Source organism: Buteo buteo, chromosome 17 (genome assembly GCF_964188355.1).
Source record: "Buteo buteo chromosome 17, bButBut1.hap1.1, whole genome shotgun sequence".
NCBI lineage: Eukaryota > Metazoa > Chordata > Aves > Accipitriformes > Accipitridae > Buteo > Buteo buteo.
This window is the reverse complement of record NC_134187.1, coordinates 281648-308294: the sequence shown is the minus strand read 5'-3', so window position 1 is coordinate 308294 and position 26647 is coordinate 281648. Positions and strand designations below refer to the sequence as shown.

The following is a 26647-nucleotide window of genomic DNA, read 5'->3' as shown; positions in this document are numbered from 1 at the left end:
GCTGACACCCAGCACCGATGCTGGTGCAGGTGCCAAGACGGGCCCGGAGCGGGCTCTTTCCACGGTGCCAGCATTTGTTAGGCAGAGCGTGGGGACAGAGGCTCAGCCCGGCCCCTCGCACAGTGCATCCCACACCGGGATGCACAGAGGTGGTGGGGCACAGCCCTGCCAGCAGCGAGGCAGCACACGGTGCCAGGCACCTGTGACGTGGATCCAGCATGAAGGCTGGCACCTGGCGTCACCTCCCTGCGGCTCTAGGGCAGAGCCCTCAGCAGGGGCTGGGCTCAAGCCCCTGAGCCCTGGCAGCCCCTGTGCCGTGGGGCTGGCTGCTCCTGTGGACAAGTGCCTGGCTTGTGCCACACTCACAGCTTGCTTGCTGCCAACACACCAGGGCCTTCTGCACCCCTGAATGGAGCTGTGAGAGGCTCAGTACGTCAGGGCTTCAAACTCCTGCCATCCACAGCCTCCAGCCAGCAGCACCCACCCCATGAGCTGGGGAGAGCCTGGGCCAAGCCCTGCAGCCCCACATGGTGCCCGAGGCCAGGCTGGCCCCAGCCCCCGTGCCGTCCCCACACGGCCCCATCACATGTCCCCAGCCCTGCAGCTGAGTGCTGCTCCGCTGTGCTGTCAGGTGGCTGTAGCTGCAGCCCCTTCCCGTCCCTTGGGTGCGGAGAGCCGGGCAGCCAGGTGGGCTCTGTGGCTCCATCCCCGGCCGGGTGCACCAGGGTCTGGCCGGTGCAGGTCTCGGCTCGCCCATGCTTTGAATTGCACCCATCTGCCTGGAACTGCACCTACACCCAGGGCCAGCCCCTGCCTGGCTGGTAGGAACCAGCCTCAGGGTGGGTGTGCAAGCTCAGCGTGGAGCAGGCTCCATGCGGGCTGGAGGGAGGGAGGAGGATGCATCCCCCTCAGAGAGTGCCACAACGGTGGCGGCTGGTTGGCAGAACCCAGACTGGTGCTGGCAGCACACAGGGATAGCTCTGTCCAGCTGCTTGGGACTGTGGCAGCACAGCCGAGGGGACCAGGGCTCAGGGTCCTGGGTGAGTTCAACCACCGTGGTCCCACCAGCTCTGCCCTGGAGACCCTGGTCCGGATGGGCAGGGCCCTGCATGAGCCAGATTGTGTCTGCTCGCTGTCTGAGTAGGATGAGCCTGGATGCATGTCTCCACAGGGCAGCAATTGCAGGCAGGCAGCAGCATCATGGGACTCCTTGCAGGCAGGACAGGCAGACTTGTCTCAGACAATGCATAGGCAGATGCAGCCCCATCACAGGCCAGCTCCAGCCCTCAGCTCACCTCATCTCTTCCTGCATCCTCCTCTTTGATGCACAGCCCTGCATGGAGCATGCTGGGAGCCCCAGGAGGATCGTGCACCCAGCACCTGTGCCCCCTGGGTACAGCTCACCCTGTCCCACCATGCAGCAGCAGTGTAGGCACCATCACACCCCAAGGAACAGCCACCGTGGGACCTGGTGACCCCTAAGCCACCATCCACCCTCTGCCAGACCCCCCCTCCCCTCAGCTGGGTAGCCCACCCCCGTCAACTTGCACAGCTTAGCACCGCAGTGCCCCAGCCCCATGCACGATGCCGGCACCACGGCCACGCACTCAGCTCCTCGAAGAGGCAGAGAGCAGAGCTGTCGATCTGCCCCCAGGCCCCGCTAGCCTGTCTGCCGGCTGGGATAGCAGCACTGGGTCCCCACCCCAGCAAGGGGACAGGAGGGCTGCCAGCAGTTCTGCAAGCACAGGAATGATCCATCTGAAACTGCTTCCGCACAGGCCCTGGTGCAGGATGGAGGGCCACAAGCTCGAGCGTCACGAGAATCAAGAGTGAAAAATGCTGTTTATTGGGTGTTCCAACCGTCCGCAGCAGAGCTACAGCAAACCCCATTTTTAGGGGGAGCACACCTGGCCTGCGGCAGCAGGTGCTGCAAGCATGGGGCAGGCAGCCTGGGACGGGGCAGCCCCTCAGCAGCACTGACCCCAGCTCCGAGCAGGGCAGTGCCCAACCCATGGCACTGCCAGCCCTGGGCCTGCACTGGCACCGGCCCAGCACCACTCTGGCTTCTCGCCCCCCCCCCCCCAATCTGCCACCAGGGAAGGACAGAGCAATGCCTGGGGCAGGAACACCCCATCTGTGGGGCCAGGGGCTGGGCAGAGGAGTGAGCATGGACGGAGAAGCGTGTCAGGGAGCAGAGCTGCCGGACACAGAGCTGCCGCAGGCACTGGCTCATCTCGGGGTGGACACGGCCCCATCTTCTCCTTTGTGTCCCTGGAACAGTGAGGGCCGTAGCTGCAGGCGATGGGGTCCCCCAAGGAGAGAGCAGGATGGCTGCTGCCTGTGCCCTGCATATCCCAGCCCCATCCACAGCCACAGGCGCCTGTTCCAAGGGCTTTGGAGATGGGGCAGACTCAGGCAGCACGCAGGCAGGGGAGGCAGGGAGGGGACACAGCTTCCACCTCACATCCGATTTGCTTTCCAGGAGAGGTAGCAGTTCCAGACGATGGCAACACACTGGACGACGGCCAGCCTGGGGACAGACGGGACGGGGTCCACAGCCGCAGGCTCCAGGAGCCTGGGAGCCGGGGCCATGGCTGCATTACTACCTGTGCTTCAGGGGCACGAAGTAGAAGTTTGCGATTTGCACTGGTGGCCAGATCTGGGCAGAGAAGGAGATGGCGGTGAAGGGGCCCTGCTGGCACTCCTTCCCCGTGCCCACCTCTGCCTAGGCATTCAGGGTGTCCAACAGAGCCCACGGCAGCCCCCCGAGGTGGGGGACAGGGGTGCAGAGGAGCTCAGCCTGGCCACCCCAGCCGGGGGCACAGCCAGCACGGCACCGGCACCGGGACAGGGAGGGGCGCGGACCCCACCAGCACTTACGCAGTAGTTGGTCAGCAGGGCATCCGTGTAGTCCTGGGAGAGAAGGGAGACCATGAGCACACAGTGCAGCCCTGCTGCCACCCAGCCGCCCCGGGTGTCCAGCCCTGCCACACGGCTACCCATGGCCCTGGCAGGGGCGGCCGTTTGCACAGCCCCCGGGAGGCCCCAGCATTGGCAGGAGCGGCGCAGGAGCATCTCCAAAGAGATGCCTGTGACCCGAGGTAGAGGCAGGCTGGGCTGCAGGCAGGAGCTGGGAGCATGCAGAGGGTCACTGTCCCCTGCCACAATCCCCCCGACTCCACGCCCGCTCCAGCTGGGCACAGGGCCACTGCAGCCCCTGCCTGCACCCTTCCCAGAGCTGTGCCCATGTGGGGCAAGTGCGGGGTGGCAGGGAGAGGACTGCCACGACTGCTCCGTCCCCACCAAGAGCCCTTCCTGCCACCAGCGTGGCTGGCAGTGAGCTGGGGTGCTGGCAGCAGACTCAGGCAGAGCAGGCAAGGCAGGGGCAGTCAGCTCCTCTCCCTGGCGCAGGCTGCGAGCTCCTGTCTGGCCCTACATCCCCCAAGCCTCCTCCCAGGCACCGTGGGGCAGGGACGGAGAGGGGCACTGAGCCGGGGCAGCCGCCCCAGAACCCCGACGTGCTGCCTTGTCCTCATGCTGCACCTGCGGCTGTGCCGCAGCCCTGCCCCATGGCAGCACGACAAGTCCCTCATCCAGCCTGGCCGTGACTCAGCCAGGAGCCTGGCCTGCTCCCGGTGCTGGCTGGCAGCCCACAATGTGGAGAGCGGGCACAGGGGTGATGGATGCTCTGCTGACGCTTCCTCTGCGTGGGGAGAGACGGATGTGCCCCAAGCCAGGGGTGAAGGTGGCCCCCAGCCCAGCTCCCTCCCAGGGCAGGGCACCAGCCAGGAGCCAGGAATCACCCACAATCATGCCCAGGCCTGGGTGAGTTCCCTTGGGGAAGGCAAGGCAAGATACATGGCATGACCTTGTCAAGATGCAGCTGAGACAGATGGGAGCCCCATGCCAAGGGCCAGCCTACATGTGCCTCTGAGGTGTCTCAAAACACCTCAGGCACTGGCTGCTGCTGCTCTCACAAAGCCAGGAGAAAGAACAGGTAACTCAGTCCTCCCCAGGATTTGCTCCCTGCGCTCCAGGGCAGGACAGGTCTCTGCTGGCACATACTCGCAACCTGGTGGGCAGCTGGCTGGTGCCTGGTGGGGCGGGTGCACCCATGCAGAGGAATCGGCTCTGGGCAATGGCACCCTAGGCAGAGCTCCAGCCTGGGGCAGGAGCTGATGGCGTGGCTGGGCAACACCCCCAGCTCACAGCCCGGGGGCAGATGGCCCGGCTGGGCTGGGGCCCTTCACACACAGCTCCGGCAGCCATTGGTGTGCAAGCGCTGGTGCTGCGCATCCCCCGGGCAGCCAGGTGACCACCCCCGGTGCACCTCATCTGTGGCGGGTGGCCACTCGCTCCCCAGTGACTCACCCTCTGGACACGCTGACTCAGCTTTCGTGCTGGTTTCCAGCAATTGCTGCTAATAGGAGCCATCTCGGTAATGGCTCTGGAGATGCAGCCAGGAGAGGGGCCAGATGGCGCACAGGCAGCCTGATGGCACCAGGCACCCGGCTGCCCCACCTCAGGTGGGACCCCAGAGAGCTGTGCCACGGGGAGCAGCCCCGACACCAGCACCGGGAGGACCGGCAGCACCAGGCATCTGATGCCCCCAGTGCCCTGGCACACAGCGTTGAGCCCAGCAGGACCGCCCCCGTGCACCCCCAGGCCCCGGCCAGGCAGAGAGCTGCTCCATGCCCTGCAGCAGTGGGGTGGACGCCTCCCCACCCCGACCGTGGGGCACCTGCAGAGCCAGCTCTGTGCTTGGGGTCCCGGGGGAGCTGCAGGAGCTGCAGGCCAGGCTAAGGACTGGAGAGTGATGGCAGAGCTGGGGGCATGCAGTCGGTGCTGGGAGGGGGCTGCGCGGGGACACAGGCATGACCACAAACAGGAGCAGCCGGCAGCGCTGGTGCACTAGCAGGGGCTGCCAAGGTGCCCTGGCTGCCGACAGCCCCATGCCATCCTGGGGAAGCAGCACGTACCTGCTGGATCTTGGACCAGTTCTCCTCCACCGACAGACCGTTCATTGCCCCCGTGATAGCGAGGAAGCAGCCAAGGAAACACGGCGCAAAGGCCCCCTGCAAGAGAGGAGTCGGGGCCCAATGCTGGGGAGCCTATGGTGCCTGGAGCTGGGCCTGCAGCACGGGGCGAGGGGAATGCACGGCGAAGCGCAGGGGTGCAGGCCCAGCTTGCCCGATGCCCTGGGGCTACTCCCCAGCACAGAGCCATACTGAGGGACAGGCACCACCATTGAGCCTCTAGAAGGGTCCAAGAGCAGGCCAAGGGTGGCTCCTCTGCAATCCTCTCTGCCCCAGTCCTCCACCGTGTCGGAGCTGGCCCCGGCCTCAGGAGGAGGGCAGGAGCCAGGGCAGCACTGGGGTCTCTGTCCTCAGGAACCACCCTCCGCAGTGGTGCACAGCACTTGCCAGCCTCCCATGCTCTGCTTCAGAGAAGGGAGACAGCAGCTCTCAACAGCCTTAGGAGAGCTGCAGCAGGCGTAAAGCATGGATCCTCACAGATCCCCACGGGTCGCCTGAGCACAGCCGGCTGGGCTGGTGCGCTCTGCAGAGACGCTCTGGGCTGCAGGGCTGAGCTGAGCTGCCTGATGCCCCAGGGGCTGTGTGCTGCAGCCCAGCGACTCCATGGAGCAGGTCCTGGGCACCATCCCCTGCTCAGCACCCACTGCCCCGAGCTGGGGCTCTGGGAGTGGGATGGAAACCTGCCCACGGACACACGGCTGCACCTACCACCCCGTCCTGCTGTACCAGTCCCGTGCGGGCACCCTCACTCACGTGGCACTGACCTGGTCCAGGACCATCTTCTTCACGGCCACGACTTTTGTGGTCCCCAGGATGAGCTGATCCAGGATCTTGTACCAGCCGCCCACAACAGGGCCCTGCAGGTGCCAGCTGGTGAGGGGCAGCATCCCACTCTCCCAGGCCATGGGGTGTCAGGGCTGGTGGGTCTCCAGACCTGCTTAAAGGGCTCTGCCCTGGCCCTGGAACACAGGGACCAGGGCCTGTCCTGCCTCCCCTCCCCGGGAGTCCTGCACTGCTGTGCCCAGCGCCCGCCCCCCCAGAGCCCTCTGCCAGGCAACACCAGCACCAGGATGGGGCAGCCAGGGGCCTGCTCCAGCGGGGCAGCTGCAGGGCTTCACGCCTGACACACCAGGGAGGGCTCCGCGGCAGGGGGATGGCGGCTGTGCCAGCACTGCCCAGGGCCCTCCCTGCCCGAGCCCCCAGTGCAGGGCGCTGGGCCCAACACAGCCCTGCTGGTGCACAGGAGCTGATGGGTCAGGATCCAGCCTCGCCACGCACAGCAGAGCAAAGCACATTTGCATCCTTGGGTGCGGAATCACCTTCCTGCCAAGTGAAACCTCCCCAGGGGCTGGCACCGGCAGCAGGGACGGGCACGGGTGCCCAGGCTGCGTGGACAGAAGCTGCCATCCCCATCCTGCCCTGCAGCGCAGCTGAGGGTGCCCACAGCTGCAGCCGGGCACAGGGACAGGGTGCTCCTCCTTGAGGGGACCCAGCTCTGCCCGTGGCTGCTGGAGGTGGAACCGGGACGGCCCAGCTCACACCCAGCCACCATAGCCTCACTCTGCTGAAACAGCCCTCTGTCCCACCCCACGACACGTGTGCTGTGAGGACAGGGCAGGGCCCGGGTGCTCACCGCGCACTGGCACTCACCACAAAGCAGAAGCCGATCGCCATCATCTTCAGGGTCCGGGGGCCGTGGTGCCCACGCAGCCCCCGCCGCTCCACCAGCTGCTGCGCAATCACGTCGCCAGCTCCCATGAGAGCCCCTGCGACCAGCACAGCCTGCTCAGGCGGCCGCTGCACGCTGGGGAAGGGTGAGAGCCGCCCAGAGCCCTACTGACAGCCGGGTCCTGCCCAAGAGCTGCCTCTGCCTGCGTCCCCGCTGCCCCTGGGAAGGCCTGAGCCTGCGCTGGCCCCGCAGGATCCGTCCCGGCGCGCAGCTCCCTCGCCACCCTGCACCAAGCCTGCCCGCACCCGGCCCACAGCACAGGCCCTCCTGCAGCAGCCAAGTGCCTCAGGACGATGCAGCATCTCTGGCCGAAACAATGCCTGGCTGCACTGTCTCCCCGCACCCCTGACACCGAGCTGATCTGTCACCTGGGGCCTGCGGTGCCCAGGACTTTTGGGGCAGAGCCCACCCAGCTGCTGCCTGCACTGCCGGCCACCCGTGCTCCCTGCCGCAGCCTCTCCTGAGCCCAGGCCTTGCGCTCCCCAAAACCGCTCCCTGAGCACCGTACAAACTCTGCTGACTATGATCCCCTTCCTTGGAAAGCCACTCTCTGCCTGTGCCGCCACCAGCAGCCAGGACAGGCAGGTGAGACTTGCCGGGTGCCAGGGCTGGCCCCGGCTCCTCGCCACTGCCTGGCCGCTGGCACAACTCCTTGTCTTGTTTCCATATCAGTGTGAAGGACCTTCTGCTGTGCACGTCCCCCACAGGGTGCCGCTCAGCTGGGCCCTTGGCAGCTCCCGCTCCATCCTACACTCTTGACCTCTTCGACGCAACTCGGCTGGCCCAGTGCTCCTTCCCCTGGCCTTTATGGGCTCCCTGCTTATTCTCCCTGCTCTTCCCAGGACGGTTCCCAGGCAGGTCTCCAGCCCCACTGCGATTCTGCTCTGCTCTTGGAAACCTTGAATCTAGCAAGCTGTCATCCTGGGGAGTGGCAGCCCCAGCATCCCCCCTCCTCCTGGCAGCCCTGCCCGGAGGGTCTCCATGAGCGATTTCCCGTGGACAAGGAGTAGCAGAGCCTTAGGTACGTCCCCAGCAGCACCCGTCCCCCACTCCCTCCCAGGGCCATCGGTCTCTCTGCAACAGCCCCCAGCAGTGCTGTGGGAAGCAGGTCCCAGCCAAAGGGCCGCAGACCCCAGGCTGCGGCAGGGGAGCATGCCTGCTGCCTCCCTGGTGTCCGCAGCCGGATTGTGCCTTCCTGCAGGCACCGTCCTCAGCCCACATGCACAAGGGGAGAGGCACGGGGGGCCCAGCTCCCTAGCCCGTCGCCCCAGCCACGTGAAGCAGGGCTGCAGCTGGCTCCATCTCCCACCCCAGACTAATGCAGCCCCCAGGGGCTGAGGCTCTGTCCCCGGACAGAGCTACCACACCCCTGCCAGCCCACGGGCCCCAGCAGTGCAGGGGCAGGGGGTGGCGACAGGCAAGGGACCCCAGGCCAGCATGGCAGAAGCGCTGGCTGCCTGCTGGCCGCCTGCTTCCCGCGGGCAACCTTCCCACTAGGCACAGGCAGGCTCCCTCTGCATGGCCCTCATTGAGAAACCGCAGCCGGCAGCACCGGTGTTACTCATTTAGTGCCGAAGACTCTGGGCGCAGTGCCCGGTGGTGATGAAGCAACACCAGCGCTGCCGGGGGGACAGGCCTGTCTGCGCACCCCTGCCCGGGTCCGGGAGCACAGCCGGATCGATCCCCTTGCAATGACTTCGCTTGCCCAGGCTGGCACCAGTGCCGCTCACCACCCACACCACGCCTGCCCAGGGTGACACCAGCATGGTCCTGCTGCAGCTCCTGCATGGGGCTGGAGTCCCCAGCTGCACCCCACACCACAAACACAGGAACTGGCCCCCGGCGGACCCCACAGCTCTGACAGGCCCTGCTGCCGCCATTGCATCCTGCCCAGACTGGGAAGAGACGAGGGACACGGCAGCACCATGCCCACACAGGAGCACCGGACACAGCCGGTAAGAAGGGCGAGGGCACCCCAGCTTGCGGCCGCACGAGCTGCGGGGAGGCACTTTCTTATCCGCTTGGTGCAGAGCGGTGCCACGGTCAGGCAGGAGGCAGCGGGCAGCACAGGGCCGCTGGCCAGGTTGAGACTGGGAGCCGGGGGGTGCCTGGCTGATCCCACAGGCTGCTGCTCCCATGGCCAGAGGACTTTGAAACGGGCCCAAGCCTAAGTAGGCCACACTGTCTACAGCCCCCACGGACCTCGCCGGCTGGCAGCTGGAGGCTGCGCTGCCACCACAGGAGCACGGGGCTGCTCTCCGCAGGCAGGGACAGCTAGGTCACTGCCGCGGGCACGTGCTGCTGCCCACTGTGCCCAGGCCCTGCTGGCATCCTGGCCCGGGGCCTGGGATGCAGGAGGCAAAGCCCTGCCCGACCCCACAGCTCTCGCCACCAGGCGGGACAGGGATTCGGCAGGCGAGTGTGGCTGGACACACCAGGCACAGCCAACTGCCAGAAAACCTCCCTGGCCTGGCCCCAACTGGCAGCTCTGCTCTGCCCAGGGAAATGGCAGCACCAGGGGAACAGCAGCACCAGGGGAACAGCAGCACCAGTGGGTCTGCGAGCAGCAAGCGAAAGCAGGGCTGGAATCTGCCCAGCCCTCCTATAGCTGCCTAGCACAGGGCCCAGGAGAGCCTGCCTCCTCTGCATGGACAACAGCACGGCCAGCAGTGAGAGACTGAGCCCTGCCTTGGATGGAGGAATTACTTGCTGAAGGTACAAGAAGAGGAAAGCTTGGCCTCCAGCAGCGCTGCCCCTGAGGAACAGCCATGTTCCCACTGTCACGGCCTCACACACAGGCAGGGAGACATCCAGGCCCAACGGCAGAGCCTCTTCTCGGCCACAGGAGCCGCATCCAGCACTTGGCCACTGAGAGCGGCTGTGCCGGGCGGCTGTGTACCCCCATGGGCACAGCCCAGTGTTCACCAGTCCGGCCAGGGCCCCGGGGAACCGGAGCATGGCAGGGCTAGCTCTGACATGAAGAAGCAAGAGGTAGAGCTGGAGTCCAGAGCCAGCCTGGGGCTGCGGGCTGCACCAAGCCTGCCACACCAGTGGGCAGGGGCTGCTGGGGAAGGTGAGGGCAGGGGCTGGTCCTGGGCAGCCCTCCCAGCTCCATCTTGGCTTCGCTCCAGGAACCGACAGGGATGCGCAGCCCAGCAGTGCACAGTGCAGCAGGTGCCAGGCAACAGACTCCATCAAATCAGATAAAAATACCAGTGAAAACAGTGAGGTGGCCTGGCAGGACCCAAGCAGCCTGGCAGGCAGGGCAATGTGCCGTCATCCCCATGGGCAGCAGGGAGGAGGGCCAGCAGCTGCACGCCGAGCTGAGCCCCCTCGCTCCAATGCCAGCTCCTCGGCACAGCAGGACAGCCCCAGACCCCACAGTTGTGCTTTTCCAGCATGCTGGGCTGGTTACTTGCGAGCAGCACAGCAGGTGGGGGAGCAGTGGCAGCAGGGAAGGCCACAAGCAGGAGATGAAGAGGGGAGTACACCAGGACCCTGCTCTTGGCCAGCCCAGGCCACGCACACCCCTGCACGGCTCTGTGCACATGCAGCACAGGCAGGATGGGCTCTCCTGACAACGAGCCTCAGCCCCGCAGGGGTGGGGTGGACAGCTGGGTGGCAGAGCTGGCTGTTGCTCAGGTCTGCAGGCCCTGGGCCAGCGCAGGCAGAAGCACCCCTGCCCGCACAGGGAGAGCGTCCTCAGGGCACGCAGAGTCACCTGCCAGCGCTGGGGCAGATTTATGGCACCTCCCAGCCCTGCAAACAGCAAGGCTGTTAGGGAGATTAAATCACCCCATGCAGGGCCCCAGGAACCTTTTGGGGGCAGGGGCTAGCCCCAGGCAGGACCTCTGCACCCGACTGAAGCGAAGGCCTTCATCCCCGAGCACTGGCAGCCCACGTGGGGGAGGCTTGGCCCCATGCTGCGCTGGCTGCAGCCCGCTGAACCCCCCAGTGCCATGTCCCAGAATCCATTCCTGCCCAAGGGGGAGGAGGGCACCCAAAGCAGCCTCCCCCCCGGGTTTTGGGGTGAGTCCTGGAGCTGTGGGAGGTTGCTCCAGGGCCGCACCTCTTTAGAGCCTCCTGTTACCCCTCCGGCTCCAGCACGGGGTCCCCGACACAGATCTCCTGAGCCCAGAGTGGGCCCGAGCCCTCCACCCAGTGGGACCCTCGGGGGGCCCTGCTCCCCGCTGAGCCTGGGAGAACAGTACCACCTCCTCCCCCCTAAAGACGGAACGCTTAGGCACTGGGAAACCGCCCCCCCCCCCCCCCCCCCGCTTGTGGGGCTCCTGCCCTGCTTCCCCCCGGGGGTGACAATGGGGCCCCAAGTTACCGCGGTGAGGGGCTGTGCCCCGGGGGCGGGGGCACACAGGGTGCCCAGCTGCAGGGGGGGGCCGGGGCCCGCCCCGGCCGCGGCCCTTACCGGCGGTGAGCGCCTGTGCAGCACCGGGCGACCGCGCCAGCAGCCGCCGGCAGCCCCTCCACAGCCCCGCCATGGCCCGCCCGGCGCGGCGCGATGACGGCGCGGCACGATGACGCCCGGGCGCGGCAGAGTGACGCGGTTTATTGGCTCAGTAGCGGCCCAGGACGGTGGCCAGCAGCGCCATCCGAATGTACATCCCGTTCTCCGCCTGCCGGAAGTACGCGGCGCGCGGGTCCGAGTCCACCTCCACGCTGCGGAAGTGACGTCAGCCGCGGGCACCGCCCCCGGGAGCCCTGACCACCCCCTCCCCGAGAGCCCAGCAGGGACCCCCAGCACAGATATCCCCCCCCCCGTGGGGCAAAGACCCCCAGACCCCGCCCATGGGGCACAGACCGCCCTCCCCAGGGAATGACAGATGCCCCCTCCGTGGGGAATGAGGGACCCCCTGCCCCTGAACCCCACCCAGCACACTGCAGCCCCCCCAGCACCCTGAGACACCCCCCATGCACCCTCCGGCCCCCTCCCCAACCCTGCAGCCCCCCCCATCCCCACCTGATCTCGTTGACACGGGGCAGGGGGTGCATCACCACCATCTTCTCCTTGGCCCGGGTCATGATGTGGGGCGTGAGGATGAACTGCCCGAAGCACTGCGGGGGGGGCGGGGGGTAACACAGAGCCCTGAGCTCCAGGCAGGGCAGCTCTCACCCCGCGGAGGGCAGGAGGCTGCTGCCCCCACACCAGGGCAAGACCCGGGGTCCCCTCCCGCCACCCCCTACTCACAGCCTCGTACTCCTCTGCCAGGCGGAAGCGCTCCTTCTGGATGCGGGTCATGTAGAGCACGTCGGTGTCCGGCAGCGCCTCCTCAATGCTCCCAAACTCCTCCTGGGGAGACAATGTCAGCGGGGCCGGGGGAGGCAACGATGGGAGACCCTGGCCACCTCACCCTGCCTGCTCACCTGCTTGATGCCCTTGGAGGCCACGAAGCTGGTGATGTCGGGGGGCATGTGGAGGCCAGGTGGGGTCACGTAGCGCAGGTTGACGCGGTACTGGGTGAGCAGGCGGGCCAGGGAGTGCACCGTGCGCCCGTGCTTCAGGTCGCCCACCATGGTGATCTGGGGAGAGCGGTCAGCCTGACACAGTGCCATGGGGCCCCAACAGCCCCCCCGGCCCCAGACAAGGCCATTCATCCCCACAGCACCATGGTATGGGTGGCCGTGGCCGTGCCCCCCCACCCCCCAGCGCCTTACCGTCATGCCGTTGACGGTACCCAGCTCCTCACGGATGGTGAAGATGTCCAGCAGCGCCTGCGTGGGGTGCTCCCCCACCCCATCGCCAGCGTTGATCACGGGCTTGCGACAGTGCTTGGCAGCCAGCTGGGTGCACAGGCAGGGCTGAGCACAGGCAGGACCACAGCCCCCACCAGCCCCCCGCCGGGGGCAGGACCTGGCTCCTGCTCCTGACACCTGCCCAGCCTGCCCTGCTGGGGAACACGGCCCTGCCCCAAAGTGCAGGTCATCATCCCCGCCATCGCAGCAGCAACCCCCGACACCTTCAGGGTGGGACACAGCCGCCCCCCAGCCCCCCACAGGCAGGAGATGGCCCCACCAACCCCTCTCACCTCAACAGCGCCGGGCTGGGGGTGCCGCAGCACCAGCACGTCGGCGTAGCAGCACATGGTCTGCACGGAGTCGGCCAGTGACTCGCCCTTCTGCACTGACGAGGTGGCCTCCGAGAAGGACAGGACAGAGCCACCCAGCCGGCTCATGGCTGCTGCAAAGGAGCTGCTGGTCCGCGTGCTCGCCTCGTAGAACATGGATGCCATCACCTTGCCCTGCGGAGGCCACACTGTCACCTTGGGGAGCCCAGGGGCACTCATGCCTGGCACAGGGCTCCCACAGTCTCACGCGGGGTGCCAGGCAGCTGCCCCATGTCCAGCTCACCTTGAGGATGTCCAGGCTCCGCTCCTTCTGCACCAGCATGCGCAGGGTGTGTGCCACGTTGAACAGATGTGACATCTGTGGGCAGAGGCGGCTCAGCCGGGGCATGCACGGCACCAAGACTTGGCTGACGCGCACAAGTCACCGCACCCCCCGTAACCATCTGGGTGCCCACAGCCCCAGCACCCACTGCCAGCCCAGGCACCTGGTCCTTGGAGAAGTGCTGGACAGAGAGGACATGCTGGCCAACGAGGGGGTGCAGCAGCGGGGAGGTCTGGGAGGTCTGGAAGTGGGGTGCGCCCTGGGGGGATGCCTGGCGTGGGAGAGGGCCCAGCGGGTAGACGTAGCTGTCCTGGATCACAGCTGGATCTGCAGCACCAAGAGCAGCCAGTCAGTCAGCCTGCAGGAGTGGTGCCGCGTAACCCAGCCCAACCGCCATGGGCCCCTGGACCCCTGTAGCACTCACCTGCTTCCACCGCCTTCCTGCCGGCCTTTTCACGAGCGTCCTCAGCTGGGGTGGGAGAGGGGAGCAGTGGCGTTAGAGGGTGCAGGCAGCTACGGCACCCTGGGCCCCGCTCTCCCAGGGTGCCGCCGGTGTGGCACAGCCCTCCCGGCATTTGGCCGCACCGGGCAAAAGCACCATGGGGCCCAACACCAGGGCCATATCCACCCAGAGACGGGGTGGGCCAAGCCCCAGCGTGGTGTTGTGCCCCTCTCCCCACGCGCCCCACAAAACCCGATCGGACGCAACCCAAATCACACTGGCAGGCGAGGGGTCCCCGAGGTGCCGCGCGGGCTGGGGCAGGAGGGGGGCAGGCAGGCACAGCCATGCCTTGTCCCATGGTGCCCGGCCCCTTCACACGGTGCAGAAAGGGGCCCGTGCCGGGGCAGAGCGGGCAGCCCGAGGCCAGCGTGGCACCTGGGGGAGGGGATGCACTCATCGGCTGCGGTTAGTGCCATTAGTACGGCCGCGTCTCATTGTCTGAGTGAGTCCCCCCCTGACATTACCAGTGCCTCGGGTGCCCGGGCGGTGCACAGCTCCCAGCCTCCGGAACGCTGAACGGGACACAAGGGCCGGCGTCAGCGGGGCCGCCCAGCCGCGGCCCCAGACCCGGCCCTGGGGCGGCACGCTCACTGCCCTGCCGCCCGCCCACCACGCTCCACCATGCCACGCCACCCGCCCCCCTACCTGGCAGCCCAGGGTCGGAGGCCCGGTGGATGCGGGGCGGGAGGTGGAAGCGTCCCTCGCCCGCGGGGCCGGCCCGGCGGGGGCTGGAGGCTCGGCCGCGCAGTGTCTCGCCGGCTGCCACGACGTGCCGGGGCCGCTCAGGGGTCTGCAATGAGAGACTGAGGTGAAGCCAGGGCAGGACAGGGCAAGGACCCCCACCCTGCCAGCCCCACGCACCCCGGTACCTTCGTGCTCTCCTTGGCAGGAGCTGCGTGTGGTGCCAGCACAGCTCCCGAGGGCCATTTCTTCACGTCCTGCCCGTAGCCAGGGGGCACCAGCACCTGCAGCCACGGGGGCGATGGCGTCAGTGCTGGGGGACGCCAGTGCTGGGAGGGGACCGCTAGATACAGGGGGAAGGGTACCCAGGGCCTTACCTGCCCATCGATGTAGGCGACCTCCCCACGCAGGACCACCCTCCGCACCGTCCCCTTCACCTTCATGCCCTCGAAGGGCGTCCAGCGGGCCTTGGAGAAGGCCGTGCGGCTGGGGATGATCCACTCATGCTCCAGGTCCACCTGCCAGGACAGCGGGTCAGAGGCAGCAAGGCTGGGGCCAGATCTGGGCTGGGTGGGCAGGGACCTACCTCCACGTAGGTGTCCTCCTGCGCCGGCAGCCCGAAGATCTTGCGGGGGTTCTCGTAGAGGCGCTGGACGATGTCCTCCACGGTGAGCCGCCCCTCCGAGACAGCCGTCAGCAGCAGCGGCAGCATTGTCTCCAGGCCGGGGTAGCCGGGGGGCGGCTCCTGCCCCTGCTTCTCCTCCAGCGTGTGGGGGGCTGCAGGACAGGGCTGGTTACTGTGGGACCTGCTGCTGCCCCCAGCCCATGCTTCCGCCCCACAGCTGCCATCCCCCAGGGCTCACCATGGTCTGTGGCGAAGCAGTCGATGGTGTCCATGTTCTCCCAGAGCGCCTCCACATCCTGGCGGGTGCCCAGTGCTGGCCGCACAGCTGCTCGGCCCTCCCCAAGGCGCCCCAGGTCATCCCGGCACAAGAAGAGGTGGTGTGGGGCTACCTCGCACGTCACCAGGATTCCTTTCTGCTTGGCTGCCTTGATGAGGACGATCTGGAGGAGCCGCGGTGAGAGGGGGCCCCCAAACAGCCCTGCACCCCATTGCTGGGGCCCACAGTCCCTCCACCGTGTCCCTGTCCCCTGATGCTCACCTCCTCCCTGCGGGCCACGTGGCAGATGTGCACAGGACGCTGGTACAGCTGGGCCACCATCAGGACAGCGGCCATCGTCTGCCGCTCCGCATGCGCCACGACGGGCAGGTGCCGCGGCCACTGCTCAAAGTGCTGGGGGCGGGTACGGGGCTGGTGGGCACTGGCGCCAGGAGCCGGCTCCAGCCCCACGTCAGCCCCTGCCCGCAGCGGCTCACCTCCATCCACAGTGACACGTCATCCATCCGCAGGCTGGAGAAGGTGTCGTTCAGGTACATCTTAAGCCCGGCAGCAGCCCCGGCCAGGGGGCCCAGCGAGCTGGCGTTCTCCGAGGAAGCCCCCAGGAAAAGGGCGAAGTCACAGCGGGCCCCAGCCTCAGCCAGCTGCAGGGGGGAGAGGCGGTGGGTGCCGGGCCAGGGCCAGCCCTCCCGTGAGCAGCGGGCGCACCACAGCTGGCACCGCAGTGCCCGGGGAGGGAACGCGACCATGGGGCCGGGCAGTGGCAGCCCCTCACCTTCTGCGCCAGGGCAAAGGAGGTGGCGTCGGTGACGGCAGGGTTGGTGTTGGGCATGGCGCACACCATGGTGACACCCCCAGCCAGGGCGGCTGCTGTGCCGGATGCAAAGTCCTCCTTGTGAGTGCCGCCCGGCTCACGGAGGTGGACATGGACGTCGATCAGGCCTGGGGAGCGGGGCAGCGTCAGCACAGGCAGCCCCCGGCCACGGGGAACACTGGACACCCTGGCAGCGCAGGGAAACGTCTCCTTTCCCCACAGTGCCCTCGGATGTGGCCAGCTTGGCCTCCGGCACTGCCTCAGCTCCGTGCTGCACCCTGGGAGGCCCCAGCACTCCCTACCTGGCAGACGGATGAGTTTCTGGGATGTCATGCAGTCCACGTGCATCTTCAGCGGGGGGGCTGCCCCAATCTGGCCCAGCGCCTGCAGAGACAGCAGCCATGAGGCAGGACCCATCTTGCAGGGGCATGTGGGGCCAGGGTTCAGGAATGGGGCCAGGATGAGGATGTCTGCCTGAGTGGCACCCCAAAAACGACCCTCCCACAACAATACCCATGTACGGCGCCCACCCCACAGTATCCACAACAGGACTTTCCTACCCCAGCCCCTGCTTTGCTCCCTTCACCTGCACCCACATCCCACGCATGCCAGCCCACCTCCACAAAGAGCTTAGTGCACTTGATGTCGATGATGAGCGGCACAGAGTAGTCGACGGCCAGGCGCCGGGTGCGGTACCCCTTGGTGACAAAGGAGGAGAGCCGGCGGCCCCCTGAGTTGCGCATTGAGAGGTTGATGACCATCTCAAAGTGGTTCTCAGCCAGGTAGTCCAGGATGCTCCGCTGGGTCTCCCGGGCACCGGCCTCACTGCCATCCGCCTCCTCGAAGTGCCAGTCCACGGCCATCACCTGCCAGCAGTGACACCCATCAGGGCCCCATGACTCCCCCAAGGGTGCCCCCAGCCCCTGCCGGACCCCCGGCCCCAACCTTGATGCCGTGCTCAGTGTAGAAGTCGGCGGTGCCGAGGCTGGCATACAGCTTGTAGCCAAGGCTCTCCAGGGTCCGCACCGTGGGCAGCAGCTCACTCTTGTTCTGCAACAACCCCGGGGACAATCAGAGGCTGGAGGGGGGGGCCTGGCCCCTGCCCCAGCCCCCGCCCCGGCCCCACGCACCTTGTAGCTGCCGATGGTCAGCAGGATGTTCTTCTTGGGGATCTTGAAGCCAGTGCTGAGCATGGCCTTCAGGTAAGCCTCACAGCGGTTCTCCCCAAAGCAGGCCACCTCGCCTGTGCTGGTCATCTCCACACCCAGCACCACATCAGCGCCCGCCAGGCGTGAAAAGGAGAACTGGGGCACCTGGGGGCAGGGGTGGTCTCAAAGGCTGACCAGCTACACACCCCAGCCCAGCCATGTGCCCCAGCCCAGCCCCTGCAGCCCCCACCTTGACACCAACGATGCCCGTGCCTGTCATTAGACCCACAGGCTCCACGTCCTCTCCCATGATCACTTGGCTAGCCAGAGCCACCAGGTCCACCCCCAGGGTCTTGGAGACAAAGGGAAAGGAGCGGGAGACCCGGACGTTGCACTCGATCACCTTCAGCTGGTCATCCTGGGGAAGAGGGGACAGCATGAGGCTCGTGTTGGCCTGAAAGGTATCCTCCCACATGGCACCACACCAGCTGGTGCAACCCCCCCCGGCCGAGGTACCTTGGCAATGAGCTGCAGGTTGAAGGGCCCCGTGACCTGCAGCTCCTGCCCAACGGCGTGGACGATGGCCTTGATGCGCTCCAGTGTCTTAGGGGTGATGTCCTGGGGTGGTGTCACCAGCGTGGCATCACCCGAGTGCACCCCGGCGTTCTCCACATGCTCCGAGATGGCGATGGCCACCACCACACCGTCGCAGGCCACCGCATCCACATCGATCTCCTGTGAGCAGGAATACAGTCACAGCCCGGCACCAGCACCAAGGCAGGGGACCAGGCTCTTGTGGGGAGCAGGGGTGCCCGGGGGCTGGAGCAGCTTCCTGGATGGACCTTGGCCTCCTGGATGAACTTTGAGATGACGACGGGCTGCTCCTTGGACACGGCCACGGCATTGCTCAGGAACTTCTCCAGGTCACTATCCGAGTAGGCCACATTCATGGCAGCGCCGCTCAGCACGTAGGAGGGGCGCACGACGCAGGGGTACCCCACCTTGCAGCAGAAGTGCTTGGCCGACTGGGGGAGAGATGGCACCCTCAGAGGACTTGCCGAGGGCTGGTCCCCCCGAGGGCAGCCCCATCACCCTCATTAGCCCCCCACCTCCATGTCAGAGAGCTCCTTCCAGAGGGGCTGGCTGATGCCAATGGAGTCAAGCAGGCGGGAGAACTTGAAGCGGTTCTCAGCTGAGTCGATAGCCTCCGGGGAGGTGCCCAGGATGCGGCATTGCTGCCGGTGCAGGGCCATGGCGATGTTGTTGGGCAGCTGCCCACCCATGGACAGGATCACACCCTCAGGATTCTCCAGCTCGTAGATGTCCATCACCACCTGCGACATTGTGTGGGGCGGGGGGATGGCTGGGACAGGGGCCACGGCAGCCCTCACCCTGCCTCAGCCCCACAGTGGGCAAGGTCCCCACTCCCAGTCACCTCAAAGGAGATCTCATCAAAGTAGAGGCGGTCGCACATGTCATAGTCAGTGCTCACTGTCTCGGGGTTGTAGTTCACCATGATCGTCTTGAAGCCCATCTGCCAGGGGAGTGGGACGAGGTGAGGCCAAGAGGCCCCCACTCCTCTCCAGCTCCATCCTCTGACCAGGGATGCCTGACCGACCAACCCCGCAGGGTGTCAGGGTCTAGCCAACCTTGCGGAGCTCCTGGATGCAGCCAACAGCACACCAGTCGAACTCAACACTGCTGCCAATGCGGTAGACGCCGGAGCCGATGACCATGACGTGGGGCTCGCGGAAGGCCAGGTCGTGCTCGGTGCCATTGTAGGTCAGGTACAGGTAGTTGGTTTGGGCCGGCCATTCCGCTGCCACGGTGTCAATCTGCTTCACCACCGGCAGGATCTTCAGGTCACGCCGCATCTTCCGCACAGCCAGCTCGGTGCTGTGAGGGGCAGGGTGAGCGCCAGGATGCAGGCCAGGGCACAGAGCAGGGCCACCCCCTCCCCACATTACCTGAGCACGGCCAGGGCCACCTGCTTGTCAGAGAAGCCAAGCTGCTTGGCCCGCTTGAGCACAGCGGGCGGCATGGTGCTCTGCTCCTCACGGTAGGACTCCAGCAGCACCGCGTGGTCTGTGATGTTCTTCATCTTGTGCAGGAACCAGCGGTCGATCTTGGTCAGCTTGTAGAGCCGCTCGATGGAGTAGCCGTCCCGCAGCGCTGCTGCCAGCACAAAGATCCGCTTGTCTGTCGGCGTCTCCAGCTCCTGCCGGGCCAGGGGGTTGAGTGGGGCCAGGTGGGGGGTAGACAGCTGCCTCCTCCCCAGGACTGCGCTCTGCCCCAGACCCTCCCATGCCTTCCCAAGCCCTGGAGCTCACCACATCTGAGGCCAGCTTCACAGTGTGGTCAAAGCCCACGCAGTTCTCGTCCACCATCCTCAGCGCCTTCTGGAAAGCCTCCTCAAAGTTCCTCCCAATGGCCATGACCTCCCCTGCGGATGGGACCATGAGCGGCCAGACACTGCGCCCGCCATGCTGCCCACCTGTGCTGCCCGCCTGCCCCACGCTCACCCACGCTCTTCATGGAGCTGCCAATCTTGGTGCTGACGCGCAGGAACTTGCTGAGGTCCCAGCGCGGAATCTTCACCACGCAGTAGTCCAGGCTGGGCTCAAAGTTGGCCGTGGTGGAGTTGGTGACAGAGTTCCTGGGGAGAGGACAGGGCGTCAGCGGCCAGGGCTGTCCCAAAGCGGGGGGTGTGAAGCTGGCTGGGGCAGCACCCCGTCCCGCATTGCAGCGGTGCTGTTACCTGAGGAGGGGCAGGGGGATGCCCAGGGCCAGCTTGGCAGCCACATAGGCCAGGGGGTAGCCGGTGGCCTTGCTGGCCAGGGCCGAGCTGCGGGAGAGCCGGGCGTTCACCTCAATGATGTAGTACTGCAGGCAGCAGGCGGGCAGGGTTAGTGGGGTGGCACGGGACGTGGCCCCCATGGCACGAGGCCAGGTGCCAGCCATGCGGCTCCCTGGGGCCTGGTGCTCGGCTGGCACCGCAGGGCTGCTAGCATGTGGAGAGCACAAATAGCGACGGGGGCCAAACATGAGGGCAGCCAGGCTGGGGAAGGGCAGCGGTCACCTGCTCTGACTCGGGGTTCAGGGCAAACTGGATGTTGCACTCGCCCACAATGCCCAGGTGCTGCACCACCTTCACAGCTGTGCGCCGCAGCATGAAGTACTCGGTGTCGTTAAGGGTCTGGCTGGGTGCCACCACGATGGACTCGCCCGTGTGGATCCCCAGTGGGTCCAGGTTCTCCATGTTGCATACCTGGCAGCAGGGGGGGTCACCGCAGGCTGCTGGGCTCCCGACCACCCCACACACTGCCTGCATATGGTTCTGGCTGCTGCTGCCCCAGGGGGGTCCCTCCTGCCTCCCACCACCTGCTCCATTGCTCTGGGGACCGACGGGGGCTTCCCTGCACAGCCTGGGCTTGAACACGAGCCCCCGGGACACCCCACGTGTTGCAGCCCCCACCCAGCACAGGGCGTCAAGGGGCACAGCTCCCGGTGGCACACAGCAGCCGTGCTGGCACCACAGGAGGGGCTGGGGAGCCCTCCCTGGGGACAGGGTCCAGCAGGAGCCCCTGACCCCACGCCCCCCCAGCACCCAACTCCTCCATCAATTCCCCCCCAGCAGGCCTGGGGGGGCCTCCCCCATCCCGTACCGTGACACAGTTGTTGTAAGCGTCCCGCACCACCTCATACTCGATCTCCTTCCAGCCCTTCAGGGACTTGTCCACCAGGACCTGGGAGGTGTGGGTGAAGGCCTGGCTCACCAGTGCCACCAGTTCCTCCCGGTTGTTGGCGAAGCCAGAGCCCAGACCCCCGAGGGCATAGGCAGAGCGCACCAGCACTGGGTACCCCAGTGACTCTGCTGCTGCCTGCGCCTGTGGAGAGCAACAGAGTCACGATGGGAGCAGGGAGGACAGCACCCTGCCCGGGAGCTGCCCCCCTGTCCTGCCCCACGACCACCCCCCATCCCACTCCTGGACCTGCTCCAGGGAGGCAGCGGCCTCGCTGGGTGCCACGTGCTCCCCGATCTCCTCCATCTTCTCCACAAAGACCTTGCGATCCTCTGTCATCTCGATGGAAGTGACAGGGGTGCCCAGCACCCGCACGTGGTACCGCTCCAGCACGCCTGCCTTGGTGAGCTCCACGCCGCAGTTGAGGGCTGTCTGCCCCCCGAAGGTCAGCAGCACCCCATCGGGGCGCTCGTTCCGGATCACCTGGGGAGCACGGGGCAGTGGGGCAGGGACCCACGGCGGCCCCGCAGAATGCACCCTCGCCCTCCAGCTGCCACCGTGCCTGTGCTGCCCCCCCCAGTACCCCTCCACCATCCCCCAGCCCCCATGTATCAGCACCTCCACCACCCCACAGTCCCCCAGGCAGCCCCCCAGGCACCCTCTTACTCTCCAGACAGCCCCCAGCCCTCCCAGCCCTGTGCCTCCCAAACCACCCCCTCCCAGCTGGCTCCCCGGGGCGCTCACCTGGGTGACATACTCCGGGGTGATGGGGAGGAAATAGACCTTGTCTGCCAGCCCCTTGGAGGTCTGCACCGTGGCGATGTTGGGGTTGATCAGCACCGTCTGGATGTTCTCCTCCTTCAGTGCTTTGATGGCCTTACAAGGAGCAGAGGGATCATAGCAGACAGCCCCGGGTCCCCACCCCCCCAGGGACCCCCACTGCCCCCCGCGTCCCAGGGGTGGGCTCTCACCTGTGAGCCTGAGTAGTCAAACTCGCCTGCCTGCCCAATGGAGAGGCCACCGGAGCCCAGGATCAGCACCTTGCGGGGCCGGGCCGCATCCTGACCCCCCACCGGCACCTCGTCATAGCTCAGCCAGTCCCGCAGGCGCTCCCGCACTGGTGGAGGGATGGGACACTCTGGAACCGGGGCCACATGCACCCCTGCGCACAGCCCTGGCCCCACAGCCCCACACACGGTCCCAGTCCCACAGCCCCATCTGCCCCTTCCTGCCCCGCACCCACCCGTCCGGGCACTGCCGTCTCTGCTCTGCAGGTCCCGCACCACCTCCATGAAGACGTCGAAGAGCCCCTCCAGGTCCGTGGGGCCGGCACGGTGCTCAGGGTGAAACTGGACGCTGTGGAGGGGGTCAGGCAGGGCACGGCCCCATGCCCCCCTGGCCCCCCTAGCCACAGCCCCACACCCACCTGAAAAAGGGCTTGTGCTCATGGACAAGGCCCTCGTTGGAGCCATCGTTGGCGTTGGTGAAGAGCGGGGCCCAGCCAGGTGGCAGGCTGCCCACCTCCACTGCGAAGCCGTGGTTCTGTGCTGTGATGAAGCAGCGCCGTGTGTCCTCATGCAGGCATGGCTGGTTGTGCCCGCGGTTCCCATACCTGGGGCAGCAGGACAGGCGTCAGGCAGGCCCAGGCAGCCGGGACCCCGCAGTGACCCAGACCCCAGACCCCCACTCACTTCATCTTGTACGTGCGGGCGCCGAGGGCCAGGGAGAGCAGCTGGTGCCCCAGGCAGATCCCAAAGATGGGTTTGGGCTGGGGTGCGTCCAGCACCCGTCGCAGGTTGGACACTGTCTCCTGGCAGAGCTGCGGGTCCCCGGGGCCGTTGCTGATGAACAGCCCATCAAAGTCTGTGTCAAGACAGCAGCAGGGTCAGAGTGGGGCCCCCCAGCCCCCAAAGGTCACAGAGGGGCCCCCCAGCCTCCCCAAGGCCCCCCAGGGGCACAGCAGGGCCCCCCAGCTACCAGCAGCGAGGCACCGTGAGCCCACAGGCCCCCTGACACCCCAGCAGGGTCACACTGAGGTGATCTGACCCCATAACACCCATCCCAGTGGCAGCAAGGGCCCCCCAGTCCCACAGCCCACCCCATAGCCCCCCATGCAGTGTCACATGCGGGCACCCTGACACCACAGTCCAGAGCCCCCCCCATCCCAATCACAGCAAGGCACCCCGAGCCCATGCTCCCCCCATCCCTGTAGTGTCACACCAAGGGCCCCGAGCCCCAGAGCATCCAGGAAGGACGACATCAAGGCTCCTCGACCCCATGGCACAGAGCAGGACACGGTTCCCCACTTCCCCCAGCACCAGCCAAGGAGACAGCCCCTGCTCCAGACCCCGTCTCCCCACCCCCCGGCAGGGCCCTGGGATGTCCCCGGCTGCTGCCACCCCACCTGCAGTGTCCAGTGGATGGTCCCAGGGTACCACGGTGACAGCCGCCCCCCGCTCGCACAGGCACCGCACCTGGTTGTACTTGAGGCCGCAGTCAACTGCCGTGATGCGCAGTGACCCACCGGGGTTGAACACGCAGGGTGTCTGCGGGAGGGGTGAGCGTGGATTGCCCTGGCCCCCCCAGCCTAGGGCCAGCGCTCCACAGCAAGGAACTCCGCAGCCCCAGCTGCCCCCCTGCCATCCCCACCCATGCCCCCAGCCCCACCTTCAGCGACACCTCCTGTACCAGGTGCCGCTTGTTGGGGTCTTCAAAGGCAAGGCTCTTCTCAGGGGTCCCATCTGGCACCAGCTTCCCCAGCAGCGTCCCCTTCTCACGGATCTTCTTCGTTAGGGCCCGAGTATCCACGCCTGCGGACAGCCATGAGACATGACCCCACAGCCCTGTTCCACCCTGAGCAGGACCCTGTGCCCCAGCAACATTATCACCCCCAACCGCCAACACCAGGTCAACCCCCTGGGGGCGAATCCCAACAGAGACAGGTCTAGTCCAGAACATACTGCCCCTTAGCCACAGCTCCCATCTGCCACACAGCCACCCCCAGCTCCCAGCCCACACCTGACCCCATGGTGTCCCCAGTCCCACCTTCCAGCCCGGGGATGTTCTGCTCCTTTAGCCACTGGTCGAGGGAGCGGGACGCACTCCAGTGGCTGGGGGTCTCCGAGCACTCGCCCACCACCAGCGCAGCCACGTGGATCTTGCTGGACTCGAACCACTGGGGAGGCGGGGGGTGAGCATGGCTGGGCATGGGGTCACCAGCCCAGGAGAAGACCTGCGTGCCCCTCAGGTGCCCGGCCTGGTCATCCCCACGGGGCACGGTAGGGCGGCTACAGCCCAGGGCTAGGGGAGCCCCATGGGACAAGGACCCCATCCCTGGCCCACAGGGCACAGGACCAGCTCCCACTGCCACCCCACACGGCATGTCAGGCTGTCACTACCCCCACCTCACCCCACCCCACCCCCAGATCTGTGAGGTTGAGGCTTGGTCCAGGTGAGCCCCCGGCCCTGGGAGCCCCAGGATGGGGTGCCCAGGCCCCCAGGGCTTCTGGACAGCAGCCCTCTGCCCAGGGGCCAGCACAGCCCATGCCACAGGACCCCTCAAGCTCAGCACAGCCGCAACACAAACCGGCACACGGGAAAGCACCGCTCCCTCCAGCCACAGCCTCGCTGGGGAGCCCCAAACATGCCAGTGTGTCCTGTCGCATGGGACGGGGGCTCTGGTTCCCAGGAGCAGGGCCTGCAGGGGCCACAGCAGAGACCCGCACGCCCCCAGCCCAGAGAGGGCTGCTGACAGCAAGCGCAGGGCCGAGGGCTCCTGGCCTGCCAGCGTGGGACAGGGCTGGGCGGGACAGACCCCCAAGGGTCAGCACGGGGAGGCCCGACAGCACTGCGGCAGCGGGGCCTGGACTCTGCCCTGGAGGCAGGGGTGGCCCTGGGACAGGCAGCACGGAGGCTGCAGGGCTGGGAGGGGTCTGGGGCCTTGAGCGGGCAGCTGGGACCCCCGTCCTGCAACAGAGCCCCGGCGAGGACAGACACACGGCTCCGCTACCCCTGCGCTGCGAGGACACCCCAATCGCACTGCACGGGGGTCTCCCCCCCACCCTGCCCAGCCCGGGTCCCCTCCTGGCAGCACGGCAGGCTGGAACACCCTGGGCCCCGCTGCTGGCTCTGGGCCCTGCGGCACCGGGGTCAAACCTCCGCCCGCTGCCGCGTGCCGCCCCGGTGACCGCCGCTCCCCCGCCCTGGCACCCTGCGCCGTCCCACCCTGCCACGCGCCGGGCGGCTGCCTCGGGCAGTTCCACCCGCTGCAGGGACACGCTGCCCCACGCACCGCTGCCTGGCCCCCCTCTCACCCTGCTGAGGCCGAAGGGGTCGGTCTCGTCCCGGGGGACCCCGTAGTTTCCGACGAGCGGGTAGGTGAGCACCAGGATCTGCGCCTTGTAGGAGGGGTCGGTGAGGGCCTCGGGGTAGCCCACCATGCCGGTCTGGAAGACTGCGAGCGCAGGGAGAGGGGCTGGGGACGGCTGGGACGGAACGTCCCGGCCGCCCCGCGTCCCGCCGGCAGAGGCATCCGAGCCCCGGGCGCGGCCGAAACCCCCCCGCCGCCAGCGCCCCGAGTCAGCCCCCGCTCCTGTCCCACGGCAGGGCGCCGAGCAGAGTGGGGGGGGGGTGTCCCCGTACCGGTCCCCTCCCCTGCTGGCGACGCTCGCCGGGCTCGGGCCGCCCCCCGACATCCGCCGCCGCCCCGGACCTGCTCCCGGTCCGGCCCCGCCCGGCCGCACTCACCGACTTCACCGGCGGCGGCGGCCCCGGCGGCCCCGAAGAGGCGGCCGCGCAGTACCGACCCGTCCTGCAGTACCAGGCAGCCCATGGCGGCTCCACGTGCGCTCCGGCGGCTCCGCGGCGGCTACCGAGCCAGGCGCATGCAAGCGCAGCGGTGGCGGCGGCGGCGGGAGGATCCGGGGCGGGGCCGGGCCGGGCCAGCCCCCGCAGCAGGGCGGGGTAGGGCGACAGCGGGGCGACACGCGGTGGCTTCACCGCAGCACACCTGGTTCACCGGCCGCCCGGCAGGCGGGGGCGCAGCGGCGGGCGGGGAGAGGGCGCGGCGGCTCCGTCGCCTGCAGCGACCGGGGGCCCGAAAGCGAGGCCGCGGGGGAAGGGCGGAGCGCGGACGGCAGAGGCCCCTGCAGCTGGAGACCGGAGCGCGGCTAGACCCGAGCTCGGCCAGCGGCGTGCGGAACAGTTAAGAACAGCAACAGCCGATGAGACAGGGCTATCAATAAGAAGGGAATCGCACCTCCAATCTCCATCTGTTTTTCGCACTTTGAAACCAGGGGAGAGCGCGAACGCAGTCCCCCACTACCACAAATTATGCAGTCGAGTTTCCCGCATTTGGGGAAATCGCAGGGGTCAGCACACCCGGAGTGCAGGGGATGAGCCTCGCCCTGGGAAAACCACCTGCCTGATCATGGTGTCTCCCCTGCCAGGTAAGTATGCCTTCCAACACACCCGACAACGCCGCACGCACCACCACCTACTCCCAACACACGGACACACGCGCCCGCACTCCCACGCCACACCCGCGCACACCTCTCACTCTAAACCCCACTTCTGCCCGCCACGCGGCGCCCACGCAGCTCCTGTGACGCCCGGCGTCTTCGTGTAACGGGGATCTTCCGCCTTCCCGCGCCGTTCCTGATCTGCATGTCCCCGCCCCCGTCCCGCAAGGCTCC

At 67.3% G+C, this 26647-nt stretch overlaps 2 protein-coding genes and 1 non-coding gene across 4 annotated transcripts; all 3 read right to left on the bottom strand.

Annotated features, from left to right (window-relative positions):
• Positions 1 to 1822: 1822 nt before the first annotated feature.
• MPV17 (mitochondrial inner membrane protein MPV17) lies at positions 1823 to 11373 on the bottom strand. Its single transcript, XM_075048795.1, has 7 exons — positions 11189 to 11373; positions 6687 to 6802; positions 5801 to 5893; positions 4980 to 5075; positions 2881 to 2913; positions 2607 to 2659; positions 1823 to 2530 (listed from the first exon to the last, which is right to left on the bottom strand). Exons 1-7 carry the CDS (start codon positions 11259 to 11261, stop codon positions 2461 to 2463), a joined length of 534 nt encoding a protein of 177 aa, XP_074904896.1. The 5' UTR covers positions 11262 to 11373; the 3' UTR covers positions 1823 to 2460.
• On the bottom strand, positions 11251 to 26512 carry CAD (carbamoyl-phosphate synthetase 2, aspartate transcarbamylase, and dihydroorotase). 2 transcript variants are annotated; one of them, XM_075048793.1, is made up of 45 exons: positions 25701 to 26512; positions 25268 to 25407; positions 24000 to 24129; positions 23622 to 23764; positions 23359 to 23500; positions 22646 to 22817; positions 22381 to 22566; positions 22198 to 22310; positions 21926 to 22071; positions 21699 to 21830; positions 21204 to 21437; positions 20877 to 21098; positions 20291 to 20479; positions 19970 to 20094; positions 19734 to 19867; positions 19542 to 19654; positions 19179 to 19429; positions 18861 to 19107; positions 18647 to 18745; positions 18321 to 18545; positions 18054 to 18236; positions 17728 to 17946; positions 17462 to 17629; positions 17194 to 17376; positions 17009 to 17113; positions 16681 to 16929; positions 16366 to 16447; positions 16025 to 16191; positions 15729 to 15893; positions 15514 to 15645; positions 15214 to 15415; positions 14937 to 15127; positions 14728 to 14868; positions 14539 to 14634; positions 14315 to 14459; positions 14134 to 14181; positions 13592 to 13636; positions 13331 to 13494; positions 13129 to 13203; positions 12807 to 13019; positions 12436 to 12561; positions 12145 to 12300; positions 11969 to 12070; positions 11741 to 11835; positions 11251 to 11439 (listed from the first exon to the last, which is right to left on the bottom strand). In XM_075048793.1, exons 1-45 carry the CDS (start codon positions 25783 to 25785, stop codon positions 11337 to 11339), a joined length of 6783 nt encoding a protein of 2260 aa, XP_074904894.1. In that variant the 5' UTR covers positions 25786 to 26512; the 3' UTR covers positions 11251 to 11336. The 2 variants fall into 2 exon arrangements, with proteins under 2 accessions (XP_074904894.1, XP_074904895.1); XM_075048794.1 differs by lacking the exon at positions 14134 to 14181.
• On the bottom strand, positions 26246 to 26409 carry LOC142041284 (U1 spliceosomal RNA). The gene has a single exon (XR_012653404.1). It is a non-coding gene; the product is annotated as a U1 spliceosomal RNA (small nuclear RNA).
• Positions 26513 to 26647: the final 135 nt, after the last annotated feature.

Excerpts from the sequence above, each read along its gene's own strand:
- CAD (XM_075048793.1), bottom strand. The coding sequence starts at position 25,785 with ATGGGCTGCCTGGTACTGCAGGACGGGTCGGTACTGCGCGGCCGCCTC. Across the intron at positions 22,311-22,380 it reads GAGCACAAGCCCTTTTTCAG|CGTCCAGTTTCACCCTGAGC; the intron begins GTGGGTGTGGGG and ends CCCCCTCCACAG. Across the intron at positions 21,831-21,925 it reads TTGACTACTCAGGCTCACAG|GCCATCAAAGCACTGAAGGA; the intron begins GTGAGAGCCCAC and ends GCTCCTTGTAAG.
- MPV17 (XM_075048795.1), bottom strand. The coding sequence starts at position 11,261 with ATGGCGGGGCTGTGGAGGGGCTGCCGGCGGCTGCTGGCGCGGTCGCCC. Across the intron at positions 6,803-11,188 it reads TGCACAGGCGCTCACCGCCG|GGGCTCTCATGGGAGCTGGC; the intron begins GTAAGGGCCGCG and ends TGCTGGTCGCAG. Across the intron at positions 2,660-2,880 it reads CCCTGCTGACCAACTACTGC|ATCTGGCCACCAGTGCAAAT; the intron begins GTAAGTGCTGGT and ends TTCTCTGCCCAG.